Source organism: Chroicocephalus ridibundus, chromosome 7, assembly GCF_963924245.1.
Source record: "Chroicocephalus ridibundus chromosome 7, bChrRid1.1, whole genome shotgun sequence".
Lineage (NCBI taxonomy): Eukaryota > Metazoa > Chordata > Aves > Charadriiformes > Laridae > Chroicocephalus > Chroicocephalus ridibundus.
The window spans coordinates 58,755,679-58,770,813 of NC_086290.1; the positions used below are offsets into that span (position 1 = coordinate 58,755,679).

The 15,135-nt window shown below is 44.1% G+C and overlaps 1 protein-coding gene across 1 annotated transcript in view; it reads right to left on the reverse strand.

The window, feature by feature from the left end:
* MYBBP1A (MYB binding protein 1a) overlaps positions 1-15,135 on the reverse strand; it is a 62,097-nt gene that overhangs the window by 9,280 nt on the left and 37,682 nt on the right. The window contains exon 24 of the mRNA XM_063342023.1: positions 6,740-6,853. Coding sequence (XP_063198093.1) covers positions 6,740-6,853 — 114 coding nt within the window. The remainder of the gene's footprint in view (positions 1-6,739; positions 6,854-15,135) is intronic.

Here is a 15,135-nt window from a genome sequence, read left to right on the forward strand (position 1 = left end):
TCTGTGGGATCAACCTGACAGATCCATCACTGCTCCGTGCGCTGGAGAAGCCCAGCCAACCTGCATTCTTTCCACACACTGTGCTATCTCCATCCTTCCCCCTTCCTCCCCCATAGCAGACCTGATGCTGATGGATAAATGTGCAGATTCATGGCTGAATACAGTGCCAAGTGCCTTCTGCAAAACACATACCTCCATCCTCCCACCCAGCACGACCTTACACCCCCTGGCACAGCCCACGGTTGCTAAGGTAAACTCTCTTCTCCAGCAGCAAAATAGCGCAGCAAAATTTCCACCCCGCTGAATGTCTGCAGTCATGACAAGAAAGCGCTTAAGAGGTCCGATTTCAGTACGCTGACTGCTTTCAAACTCAGTGGGAAAGCTGAAGCTTTGCCTAGCTCCATGCTGCACGCAGGGTCCCAGAGCAAAGACTCAACCTGGCATTTTGCTGCTGTTGTGGCTCAGGTCCCTACGGTGGAGTCACACCCAGAGCAAGCGGGTTTGCGGCCCTACAAGAGCATGCCCATTACCTGAGCCAAAGCACAAGGCTTCCCGTGTCCACACACACAAAGCTGAGAGGTTTGGGAGGGGCACAGCTTTCCTCTACTAATAACGAACCGACAACCAAATGAAGTATTTTAGCATTCTGTATGCTCACAGCTCCTGTTATTATCCGATGTAAGCACCCTCGCCTCACCTGTCATTACGCTCACATTTCTCCTGAGAGGTAAGCCGTAAGCCAGCATCATTCCCTCCATTTTACAGAGCTCAGAGAGGCCAAGTAACATGACTGAGTCACGCAGACTATGCCAGAGCCAGGAATCAACTCGGAGCTTCCCAAAACCCAGAAAAGCCACCCCCAAATACTTGGTTTTGGCAGTGTTAGGTTGATGGTTGGACCTGATGATCTTAAAGATCCCTTCCAGCCTAGACAATTCTATGATTCCATTCATGACAATGTTCACTTTACAATAGAAGAACCCAAGCTAGAACTAAAGGCTAAGTAATGGAACTTACACCAGTAAACTTAACACCAGTTTCCATCTATCCAGAGCCAAATCCGTTTCCAACTCCACGTACACAGCGTACACAAGCACACAAGGAGAGGTTCTGAACAGCACGGCAGCTGCTGCCGAGAGCACTGAAAGAAGGAAAGCAAGCATTGACAATCCCTCCTCCCTCTGTTCTCTCACTAAATTCTGAAGACTGAAAGTGCCAATGTTCAAGACTTTTCCTTGCACCTCTAGCAGAAACAAGTCATCGAGAAATGCTCACAAAAGGAAGGGAACCACCAAGCTTCTGCTTGTCCCTGACCGAGAGAGAGGGAAGGCAGGGGACTAAGCAGACCCACATGCTGAAGGGTGTAACTAAAGGGCATTTTTTGCAATGTTTATTTTGGCTTTTATTAGAGGGAGGAGCCTAAAAATCCAGAAGCTATTCTCACAGAAAATGTCAACGCTTTCCCAAGTTTAAAGATCTTAACTTTTTTTCCATAGACCGTATGAAAATGCAGCAGGGAAAAACCATGCAGGACCGCTCAGGGAACAGAGGAGAATGAATTCTCCACAGAGACATCCAGTACTCCGAAAGCACGTCGAAGATATCAGTTAAATCACTACTGGCCTCATTTTACAAGCTAAGAGGCTGAGAAAGGGCAATGAATTAAGAATTTATAAAGACGGACAGATAAAAGTTCAGGCAATCTTCAAGAAAAAAACTGAAGAATGGCTTTTTTTAGAGATTTGATGAAGTCACTGTTAATAATTTATCTCCCTACAAATTAAGGCACCGATAATCAAATGTGATGCCCTTCAGAAACGAAGGGCATGTCTACACTGGAAGGCTATATAGTGCACCCCTCTCTCCCCCACACATTCTGAGGGGCTCCAGCTAGCCACTCCCTGGCTGAACAACACAATAGCAACAAAACCCTCCAATGCCATACAACAAAAGTCTTCAGAGAGCATACAAAAACCTTCAAATGATGTGAGTCTTGGAAAAGAGGTCTTGGGTTATCTATACCATCCCTTCCACAGGCTGTGTAATCCCCTGTCTCTCTACCTTCATGCCTTCCTACAGAAACATGGCTGCCTGCCCAGGCCAAGCCTTACACTTAGGAGGCACCACAGGCATCTCATTAGGATTATGTGTAAATTTATCTGAAAGTCTCCAGTATTGGTGACTGGAAGCGCTTTGGTCTTGCACTGAAGTTAGGTATCAGATTCTGTGAGTGTTTTTACATATCAGGCTGCTTTGATCCCATTTTGGCTTCAAACAGCCAACTTGAACGCTATCTGCTCTGGCTGTCCCTTACGCAGGATATGACATTGACAAAACAAGCAAAGGAAAAAATAGCAGTAAAGTTGGGCCTTTTCTATGAGGTACTTACTGTAGAAGACAGACAAAAGAAACCCTCAGGAAACTGCTGTGTACAAGCCAGAGAAAGCAGTTTTACCAACCGTTTTTCTCAGGGTTGTTTTGTTTTCAAGTTGATCAGCCGTGAAAATATACTTTTTCTGAAACAGTCCTCAAAATCCTTTTCCCCTTCCCCTGTACTAGGAGTTTCAGCATAAGTTGGGAGTTACAGAAAGCACCTCAGTTCCGGAGGCCAAGCCAGTCCCCGGCAAAGGGATGACAGAAAAAGGTAATGAAACTATGTATTCAGATCCCAGCGCTTCCTGCCCCAAATCTGTCAATGAGTTACTAAAAAATTGGCAGGGCTTCAAGATCACTCTAAAGCCAAGACAGCAATTTTGTAACATATGAGAAAGAAAACAGAAACATATCTAAGGAGGGGAACAAACGCCCAAATGTGCCCCCAATGACAACTGGGAGAACTGAAAGACCAAATTGAGAGGAGCTTGATCGAGTGAACAAGACAGTGTGTGAGCCCCAGCAGCCCCACAGAGATCCCCCACCAAAACCGTGCAGCCGTTCCCTGCGCGAAAAGGGAAGCTTGGACCTCTCAGGTTCTGCCACTGCCCTCACGGCGTGACCAGGGGCAGTCAGAACTCCAAACCCCCCGCATCCTCCTTAGATAACACAGGGACAGAGATTGCTATCCAGCCCACTGGGCTGTTCTGACGCCAAGTTAAGGAACAGCCAGATTGTCCGTGCACAAAGAGAGTCTCGGGGGTGTCTCAGGAGACCTAAGTTTGATTCTTGGCTCAGCTCCCAGCCAAGCATGTCATCTGTAAAACAGGGTGAACAACTTTAGTAAACTAAATACATTAGCCCTTGGGTTTCTGTAAAATACTTTCTTCATTACATCAACAACTCACTGGTTTGAATTTCCTTTGTAAAACGCTTTGAGACCTACCGATAAAAGAACAAAGCTCTCGAAGAGGAAGAAGTCTCTATCAGATGCTCTAGCATCTCAGGCGAGCTCTCTCATTTACAACATGAAGCAACTCTATTTCTTTATACTGTAAACACAACTGTGTCGTCTAGACTCCCAGCATTAGAATAAACTTGAGCAGTTGTAGCAAGGTTCTGCTTTGTCTAAAGTAACTATTTAGGACTTGAGAGGCCAAAACTGCGCCAGAGCTATTTTTCTGATTCCTCGCCTTTGCAGTCCTAGGGCTTGCGGACAAGGCTTTCTGCCCAGGTGACCCCACAGAACAAGGCACCAAGGGCACCAACAGCAAGCAGGGCTCTCACAAGAACAAGTCGACCCCAAAGTTCCTGCTAGGATGTCAAGAGTTCCCTCACTGACAGTAAGGAGATGGCAAACATGAATCCTTCATGACTGTGATATATGTTTTATAAGCATGCTTAAACATTTTCGGAACAAATAAGGTCAAGTTAGCTTATGTAAGCTCGAGAGCCATTGCCTCGCAGCAGCCGGAGCTGCTATTTCAGGAAGCTGTCTCTTCATTTAAAGTTCCTGGCTGTTGATTCTCCCTCAAATGCCTCTTAGTTTTGCAGGCATAATTCGATGATATCCAAGACTGCAGTTTTCTCACATTGCTTTTTTCCCAGTTCCAGCACATATCACTGCCTAAAACCATCCCAGGCTCCCTGCTCCCCACCAAGTGATCTGCAGGTATGCAGTGCAATCACTGAGCAAGACAGGACGAGAAGGCAGCCACCAGGAGATAGCATCCTATCCCCTCTTACACCTTACACCTCCAATGACAACCCTGCACTTTAAGAGCTACCAGCCCCATAGCTGCAAATCTGACCAAGGACGTAGAGAGCAAAGCCTTCAGGTGACAGCTTCCCTGTCAACAACATTGCTGCTTGAATTACAAGTGCACATCAGTACAGTCAGTTAAAGAGTTGGCCCTCCCAGGTTATTTCAGACTCCTCCCTGGGTCGAAGAAAGGTATAAAATTCTGCATTATCATTTATTCCTCTTAAAACAGCTATTTCTTAGGGATGGTGGCAGGAGCGGCCAGTGACAGCAAACACAGACCTTTCAACTAGAGGTAGGGCAACAAAACTTCATCATTTTCCACAGTATCGTGAACCACCGCTCTCAGTCAAGGTTCTCATGAGTAAGTACTCACATGCCAACAACTACCTACTTACATGCCCACCTCCAAAATCATGGCTCGGCTGGAATGGCCCACTGAGACAAGTCTCAGATGAAAAGGGACAAGACGGAGCTACAGGAGAAACTCTCAGTTCTGCAAATGCCCTCCAGTGGGAACATCAGGGACAGACAGCGCTATCCTTTAGCCCCAGTTCCTGCCTAACACACTCCAAGCAAACTCACCCTGTAATGTCAGCATTAAAGCCCGTAACTTCCACCCAACCTGCAGCTCCTCTTTCAGTCAAGCACACAATCTCCAACTTGAGATTTGAGTTAATAAACTCTTCAGCAAGTTATTTTAATGGTGGATTACTCTCTCTGACAAGTACATACTTTCTCCAGATTCTAAACTTGCTCAGTTTCCAGCCTCTGACTTCTGCTACAAGGGATTTTACCATCTCCAAAAGAGATCAGTCACGATGAGTATTGTTTGACTACACTATAGAGCTATTGCATGTTTTTACAGCTATTACTCAGATAAGTGAGCATTTCTGTGCCACCAAAAAGACACAGAATACCTTTTGCAGCTTTAGAAAGTTTTGCAGCACAAGTGTCAGCCTTTGGCTATGACTCAAAACTGTTACATGGAACATAAAGTCTTTGACCCCTCCTAATTACAGCAACATTTAAAGACGTGCAGCTGCCCCAGCTCCAAGGAGCCATACCAGAACCGTGTTAGCGCAAGGGAGGAGCAGGAGGAAGGGAGACAAACCCAATACGTACATGTCCACCAACAGAGCACTCTGTAAAAATGTTACGTCAGGGCTTTTTCAGGCCAAAAAGAGAACTAGCACCTATATGCCACTGCCAGTTAATAGTATGGGAGGCCTCCTGCCCGCAGGGTATACCTTGGACAGCCCAAACAAACTGACAATATTTCCCAGGAATTTTTCTTTAAACACCGATGACCACAGAAATGAGAGACACTGAGGAAGCTTTGGTAGAAAAGCTCATTAAAATACTGGATGGGCTGCAAGTTGCTAAACTTTCCCTGGCAAGAACAACATAAAGGCATTGTAGATGTTTGTGGTTTCCCTGTGAATCACCAAGTCCTGGAGGGTATTCAGCTGCTAGACAGAAACATGGAGATGACCGGGCTGGAAGGAGTGGCATGTTTTACGTAGCTGGAAAATAAAATCATACCTAACTCCACCCATTGGATTCCCGACGTAACCACTAAATAAAAGCTATTTAATGAAACCCAGGATTACCTGCTTCATCAAGAATTATAACCAGAACCTCCGATTCCTTGATTTAAACTTGCTTAGATTTTGTCCCTCCTTGACAAAGGAAAACAGAGCTAATCCTTCTGTTCCAATATGGTAAATTACAGAATGGCCTAAATTACCACGTAACCAGCATTTAAAGAAGTAAGCAAAGCATGAAAGCTACACTTAGAAAGAAGTCAATACTACAGTTATACAGGAACACCAAGACTGAAATCTCCCATGTCATCAAGTTTAGTTACCACATCATAACACTAATTTGGCTGCTTGGTCCCCCCATGTCAATCCACAAGCATATAATTGAACGGTATTTGCTTCTTCAGTCTCCTGTCCCACAGATCACCTCCCACGTAACAGCTGCATGCCAAAACTGCCTTCAGGTACGTTCCGCACTTGCCATTGAATCAGACGCCCTGCAATTTCTGTCACTATTTTTCCTGTACAAATTATTTTCCAATGTATTTTAAGATTTCACTGACAAACAACATTAGCAAGAGAATCTTGTCCAGAAGGCTTGCAATGCACCAGGAGTCAGAAGTATAGCGCACCTCAGCTCTGTCTCCTTGGCCCTGAAGTTCATTCAAATACAGAACTTCCATAACATTTTCTGAAATTAAATAAGTGTTCACAATACCTTTCAGTTCAAAACTTATTTTTTAAAACCCCTTTAAATTAATCTGTATGAGTGTGATCCCTAAAATTCGAGCTCTGTCTCTCGGATCCATACACAGGCACCACTGAGCTGTACCAAGCACATTTCTTGCACTCTGTGAAAATACGTCTAAACAGCAGCGTTACAAGAATGCCGTAATCCTGGTGGACACTAGTCAGAACCTGGTGCAAGCAGGCACAAGCCCTCTACGATCAGCGAAGCCCTGCACAGCCGCAGACTCCAGCTCGGAGAACGAGCACCACACCAGTAAAAGCAGCACCCATTAGGTGCTATCTATACGTTTAACATGTTGAAGCTTGTTACCTCTGTCACTTGGCTGATGCTTTCTCTGATCAATTCCTCCCACTCCTGCTCTGTCATGAGGAGCTTCATCTGAGGAAGTAGCATACACTTGTGGAGAAGCACACAGGCCTGGCCCTGGAAGAGAAAGGGGAGAGGAGACGTGAAACTCCGCACTCTCTAGGGAAGGCGTTAGCAATGCAAATACCCCGCTGAAGCAAACAGCTAAGCCCAGCATCCAGGGAATGCCATGTTACAGATGCTGCATATCCTCACCAACATGTATGTCACTCTGTTAGAAAACATTCTCTAGACCCTAAGAGAGTCACTCCTCAGGAGTGAAAGTGGTGGCTTTTGGTCGAATGCACATACTTAAAAGAGAAGGTCGAAGGGGAGGGGAGAGATCATACCGCTTCTAGATTTAAGCCTTAATATCCAAAATATGCTTTAGTAGCTGCTCTGAGTGCATCGCTTCCAGTCTCCGAAAGTCTTCAGGCAGCCCTTTGTGTGACTGTACCCTTTACCGAGCCCCGATGAATGCAGTAGGCACAAATAAACAAAAATAAAAGCTGGCAGGTTAGCAAATGCTTCGTTTCAAAGGAACCCTAGATGGAAACTGCTGTTCAGAGCAGCACTCAGCCTTGCCCTGGAGTCAAACCTGCTCATTAAGCCTTTACATTAACACAGCAATGAAAAGAGTAGCCACTAGAAAACCAACAGTAATCTGCAATCTTCCTTTTTGATTCCAAAATTCCTATTTTAAGGCTTTCTTAGGTACAAGAAAAACGCAGCAATAGACAAAATCAAATGACAGAAATGCATAAAATACACTAATGAATAATTAACGCAAATAGTTTAGAGGATTTCGAGGAAACACTTTGGTAGCAGCATGAAGTTAGTGAGCAAATTCTACCCACATATAAAGAAAAAATGTTGCCTCTAGCTGCCATCACACAGATGGAAATTGAATGCAGGTACAAATACCAAAAATCATCGGGAATCCAGTTAATCTCATCCAAAGAAAGCAAGGGCTGCCATTTTTAACCACACATTGCAACTGAAACCACCCTACAGAAAACAACTGAGCAGGGTTTGTAAAAATCTTTATCTAAGACACCATTGAAATCAAAATCTAAGAGGCCTTGAGAAAATGCAGCCTGGTGATACCCAACCTGGCCTCCAGGTACCCCTTGGGTCCAAAGGAAGCAACCTGGAAAATACGTAGCAAAAGGCTAAAAACTGGCCATATGGTACCCATGCTTCTACTGGAGCATTTTTAGGGAACTATTTACTGAAGAATTCAAAGTGAGGGAAGACAAAAAATCCCTAGATCTCCTGAAAGCAGTAAGACCATCCAAAATTGCAGGCAGTCAACAGGACGCCACACGAGCTCAGGAGGTCTGTGTTTCCCATACAACATATTCCAGGCTTCTGGGAGGGACAGGACACTGAACACAGGTCCCCCACCAGATAATTCCAGCATTCATATTTGTGTTACAAGACTAAAGTCACACATGGAGGTAAGCTTACCTCCAGTTTGCACCAGCATGGCCAATGAAAAGAATTATCCAAATAGAGCGAGCTTTCACTCACAAACAGAAATTCTGTTCTTTACTCGAGGGAGAAAATGCAGCAGGGAACCAATGAGACTACATCAAAAGATTTACGTTGATTTAATGAGAGAGAGCACCCTAATGCCATATTCGAGGCAGACAAGCTTACATATTCCTTGTAATTATGGGCAGGGCTGTGTCTTACAGAACAAATTATGGCTGTCTGCATGCATGTACCAAATGTAGTGGAAAGTCACTTCAGTGCAATTACAAAGAGAACGTGACCCTCCAGTAGATGAAAGACCATAATTCATTCTGAAAGGCTCAGGCAGGGTCATAGACCTCAGGCACTGTCTCTTCTTTGACAATTACAAAAGCATTCATACTGCAAGTGGGCGCAAAGCACAGAGAAGGGTGCTGTTATGCTGCCCTGATAGTACCTCAGGACTACAGACTTACTCAAGAGGCAAACAGGGGACCAGAGGCAACAGTGATAAGGGCCCACTCAGGAACGGTACCAGTCAGCAGCGGGTGGGAGCACTGTGAGTCATGGAGGAAAAAGAACTGGAAAGAAATCAAAGCCATCCAAAGGAACAAGACGCTCTGGAGTCCTGAGGCTCAAATGCTGGACTGACAGAACAGACTCTGAACGGACCTAGTCCTCAGTAAGCACTAAGCTTGAAAATTATTTTAAAAGAAAGGAAAAAAAACCCACAAAATATTCCCTTCTGTGTGTCATAAACAAGGAAGTCAAACACCCAGTCATCTGAGAATCCTGGCTGCTGCTATCACTGTTTAGTAATTTTGTCACACTCATAGCTTTCACGACTCCAGCCCGTATATTAGATTCAAGCAAAGAGGAAAATATGTTTTGAGTTTCATGTAATTAAAACTTTGCTATTGCTGTACTCAACACAGTCATGTGTTTCCTGATTGTTTTTTAACCCAATGATAATTTAGTACTAAGCATGAACAACTTTTCTCATTTGAAAGAATAAAAATAAAATAAAATATTTACTTGCTGGTTGAAATAAAATTTGGCTTAAGAACATCTCAGTCAGAGAGCAAACATGACACTAATAATTACAAGGTCCTCAGTGCCCAATACTATGCTATGCTGCAGCTTAAGGTTATCATATTCATCACAGAGTCAGTGACTCTCTTATTCCTAGATCTAGTTATTAACACGTAGTTCTCGTACAGCCTATTTTTCCAGAGCAAACTGCACAGTTAAAAGTTAAACCACAGGGAGAGGAACTGACATCAGCAGAGTCAGCCAGAAAAATCAGGGGCAGAACCAAACCTAAAACCCAGTTCTTCAATCCCAGTCCAAGGGTAAAGCTGGTAAGAAACAGCACTTCCCACTTCTCCCGCTGACGCCATCCCATCTCAGCAAGATCAAACCAAAACAGGAGGGGCACCAAGTTTCTTTAGAAAGAGGTGCAACCATCAGACCTCGCTCACAGCATCTATCAGCATGTCATAAAGGATCCTGGATGTCAGCAGCAGATTGCTTAACCAGTAAATGTACTCAGAGAAAACAACCAGGACCACAAGGCTGCCACATCACCTTGGGAAGTAACCGTCCCTCAGCAATGTCTTTGCAGCCACAAGTTCATCTGACAGGGCTGAGAAACATCAAACCACTGTCTGGAAGGGCATGAAACAGCTCCCCATAGAATAGTCCCTGGCAGGAGTCCCAAGAAGGGGTTTTAAACACTCAAAGAGGAAATCGCTTTCATGACCCGCAGGAGCTTCCCCAGGTAACACATGTTTTATCACCTAATATAAGAGGGGCTAAGAGTATGAGCACTTTGCAAAAGTAAGAAAAGACCCAAAGCGAGTCAGATCTCTAGGAGCCATTTCCTTGAGGTCACAAAGGAACAGCTCGCTCTCTGCAGTTTATTTTCCTTGTTGTATCTTCTCAAATAAATGGATATAATGCGGCTGAAAGTAGACACGTCAAGAAGGGTGAACATCTATGCATTTGTAAGTGAATGTTCATCTCCTGCTCCCACCTGCTTCAGAGGGCTAGTCAGAGTTTCCAGATACCGCAAGCCATCTTACTTGCCCATCCTGACACATCACACTAGCCTGATTTTTGGGAGCATAGACACTCAGTGTTCTTTATGAAAACAGCCTCAAAAAAAAAGTGAGGCTGCTCAGAGGATTTTTCAAGCCATCTCCTGGAATAAGACTCTTCCCATTGCTAGCCGGTTCTGAAAGCACACACCATTACCATTTGGTGATGCTCCTGTGACAGTACTAGTAATCCAAAAAGATTCTTTCGAAATAAAAAAGTCACAAAATCTACCTACTTTCTTTTCTGTGAAACAGAGGTTCTAGCATGTGTGTGCGTACATGCAAAAAAATACATGTGTGCAAGAAAATTACATGAATGCAAGCATGCAAGATGTTCTCATTCATACACATTTAAAAAAAAAAATAAAAAGCAGCATTTCACAAGCTTGTGCTCAAAGACACAAGCCCCCTCCCTTGCTGAGCAGTAGAAAAAACAAACGGTAGCAAAAGGAAACTTTCCAACACACAAATTGCATGTCTGATTCTTCTCTGCTTTCTCAGAGCTTCTTCAGAAGCAGCTGGGACCTGTTCACTACAGGAGGCACTGACCTTACACAACCAATTCCGACCTCCTCACCAGGACTTTTGACCAGTTGCATGTTTTAGCATCGCCTCACAGACCAGCAGCAATTTGAAGTCTGGAAAGCACTTCCACAAAACCCAGCACAGACCTGGAGCTCAACAACTACCCCGTTCTGTCCCTCTCCCTCCTGCCCTCCCCAGCATCACTGATTTTTTTTTTTTAATTTCTTACAAGCATTTGGTAATTTTGGAGGCTGCCAGAACAATACTGTTCCCATGAATATCATAGAGGATTCTCTGCATTTTTTCAGTGCCAAATCAAACCTGCTGTGCTCATAACAGCCCTACGAAAGAGCCAAGTATTATCAACGCTTCACAAATGGACAAAACCAGCAGAAGACCCAAAAGGCCCAGCTACCGAACTCCAGTCCGGTTCAGAAATGAAAGTTATCGGCCCCCCTGTATGCACAATCTCTGAAATGAGAATGTGTGAGAATAGTCACAAGCAGTTGACAGCCACATTAGAGCTTTTTATTAAGGGCACAGGAGAATCCTGCAGCCCATCCTGTGCCCTAGGAGCCACCCAGTTGCCTAATCGAAACGTTTTCTCCTTAATGTCAGTTTTTAAAAAGAAACACCATAAAATAATACAAAAATAAATAAAAGTGAAGTCTATTCAAGCAGGGTTAGTGGATACATCTATACACTCCCACATATATCTATCAACCATATGACTAAATGAGGCAGAAACGCTCATTATCTGTCCATGGGGGAGAAGAGAACAAACAATAACTAACTGCAGCGCTGACCCTGTGATTTTCTGCCAGCTTTATTTATTTCTTTCTTATCCACAATGATTACACAAAATGCCATTTAGTATAAACGGCCAAGATTTCGTTCTGAAATAGTAAACGTGCTCACTGCAGTAACTGGTAATTCCCAGATGTGCTCACCTACCTTATTTAGATGCTAAAAAGGAGTGCAAGCTGGCGGGGTTGCTGGGATATACAACCTACCTTTACCCTTCGCAAGAAAGGACAAGACACGCAGCCTGACTATTTAAAATGGCAAGCAACGGATTAACCTCTACCAATTCAGCCACTGTTTTCTTATTGAAAGCAAATATCTAGCCCAGGAGCCATGGAGGTGAGAACAGCAGCCATCCAGGTGACTCACCATCTACAGGGGAACAGATCGAGATGCCTTTCAGTCACTGCAGTTGTGAAAGAAAAGCCAAAAACAAACAAGCCTTTGCAATGATGTACAGATTCTGTTTGCAAAGTTGAAGGGATAAAGGCGTGACCTAAATTCAAGGTTGTTTTTCAAAGAAAAGCACACTGTTAATAGGAAAACACTTGCTTCTGATGCAAAAAGAAATGCTTTTCTCAGCCCCAAGTGTTTTAGGAGGCTGGCTGGAGGTGACTTTGCAAGCAAGTGAAAAAAGATACCACACAGACACACTACCATGAGAAAAGACACTGAAATCAGCAGTCACCCACTGCCACCATCCGAGGAGCAAGAATCTGAAGATGTGCCCACAAACATGCCAAACACTTTCACACAGCCATTTTGTCAGATGATCTCCAAGCAGCTTGCAGGCTACAGCTGATTAACCCTTCCAAATTCCCTTCTGGCATTTCCAGCTTACAGGAGAGAGGCAGTAAGTTTAACTGAAGCCTGAAGCACATGGCAGGACAGAAACGCCTCATTAGGTCTGACCCAGGACATTATCAGAGCTGCATCAGACCTCCATGCATATTACAACAGAAGCAGTTGGGAGTTTAAATGCTTACCCAAGACATCAAGATGGATTTTCCCCACCTTATGCCTATCATTTTTGCATCGTGGTCACAGTTTTAGCAAGATGAAGCATGTCACCAGTGTGTCAAGATCTTCTGTTTCCCCTTATATATATATAATATATATATATAAAAATAAAATGTTACCTGGAAAATTACAAGTTTGTGCAACTCAAATATATTTTTAGAAGTGAAGAAGCATCAGGAGCTTTAGCGCTATCATCATTTCACTGCTCTTGGAAGTCCAGGAGACAAAAATACACAGGTGGTATCACACCACACAGGCTACTGGTATTTCAGAGCGCTGATGTCTCCCTTCTGGCATACACGCTACAGCAGCAAAGCTACAGCGTAACCTGACCTGCCGGCACATCTGATGCAGTGCCAGCACACGTTATAAGACAGCAGCGCTCAGTATGTAATCCTCGGCAGTAAGACTCTTCTACAACCACAGGGATATGGCAAAAAAATAATTGCACTTCTAGAAATTCTCACCTACCAAGCCCTTTGAGACTGCAATCGCAAGAATCACATACTGCATTCGTGACAAATGCTACCAGGAAAGCTAGGATAAAAAAAACATATGCCAAGGATATGGGAAGTTCGAAATAAGCTTGCTTTGAATTTTAAGAAATAATCAAACTAGAAATAAATTCCTCAGCTATCTGCAACTTGTTACATGTCTTAAAAGAAACAACAAACAACCCCACAAAAAAACCCAGAGCCACAGCAAGCTCCAGCTAACAGGACTACTGGTTATAGGAGAATTACCTGCCATTTATTACTATAGGGCAGGATAACCAGAGCACCACAGCAAAATCTCTTCCAATTACTGTCAAAGCTTTTGTAAAAAGAAAAGAAATAGCATGCAAAGCCATGAAGCAAGTGCCAATCTATCCTCATTTCTGCTCCCACAGCTAAACTACTCTATTTTTACATTTACATTGGGTGTGGGTTGGAAAGAAAGGCTCCAACAGAGCAGTCTTGACTTTCAGGCCTTGCTTTTCATTTCTCTTAACACACTTGTTCTGTGCATTTGAGCATTTCTGAGCCTATAAGCTACAGGTTTGTTTGATATGGTTTGGCAGGCAGAGTCCAAGTTAGGACAACCTAGAAGCTTTTTCAAAAGGGAAAATTATGAAAGGGAAAGAAGAGTAAGGCCCACAACAATGGCACTCCCTGTCCCGTACAGCAAGTTCACAGCAGGCAGTACAGAAGCAACAGCAGTTCAATGTATGCTATATACATGCAAGTTTCCTAATGTTCCTTGACACATTATTATCAGAATTATAAAAGACCGAGCACTCCAACACTGGGGGCAAGACAGCCTTCTTGGTTAGGAACTGTCATGACAACACTTAATAGAGGACTCTTAAACTTGTGACTGACTTAAAAGTCTAGAGTTTCACACAGCCTGTTGACCTCAAAAGGACCAAGCTGAAAACTCTCTGGGGGAGGCAAGAGAAAAAAAAAAAAAAAAAGACTCTTTCCTAAGTTAAGGACAAACAAAAAATTATCCTTCAAGATCCTTAAGAAGTATCCTCACTGAGCAAGCATCAAATGCCAATTACTTACTTAAAACATACAAAACTCATTTGAAGGCATTAGATGTAAAAAGTGAAAACCAGAGGTGATTAAGAAACACTTGCCAAATCAATTTTCCTCAATCCCCAAGCTGTAACTCCAGTATTTCACACATGGCACGCACACAAACACGTCCCATACGTGTTTCAAATTCAAGGGGAAGGGAGGATAAGGCAAATCCCTGTCTGTGGCTTAAGAAAACTATTTTTGAGACCAAAAATTAATTTTTAACTTCCTCACCACTGCTGAAACAAGGTGCACACAAGTACTGAAGCCAAGATTCTCATTCAGCCACGACCTAAAAGGTTTCAGAGTGGCAAGTGCTAGCGCCTTCTGGATAAATGAGACACTTAGAACAACGTGGCTGGCATGTTCAGTTATGCAGAACCGCAGGACACCTGAGCATCTATCTCCATAACTATTTCTTGGTTTAAAAACATGCTGCCAATGCTCCAAGGCAGCATCCTAAATTTGACATCGACTTTTACCCCGAATTTCCCTTGTTGTCCCCTCTGAGGAAGGGACCCAGGGAGCGCTTTTCCTGCACCCTGCTCCTGGCTGCCTCCTCTGTCCTGCTCAGCCCAGAGATGCTGCCAGGCCCCGGCGGAGCTCAAAGCCCTGCCATGCATCACGCTGCAGCAGCCGGGATGAGAAAGCCTCCTGTGCCGAGCTCCTGTCTGCAGGGACACAGGCAAAACAGGCCTGTGAGACAGCACTGCTACAGCGCGGTGCCTCGGCTGGGCTCTCAGCAGGAAAGCTGTGTTATCTGTCACTACACAGACTCCTGGTGCCTGCAAGCAGAGTCAGAGAGAGCTCATGCTGGCCCAGGAAAGATCACGAAACTCTCTTCTGCATGATCATGCATCTCAGGAGCTGAATT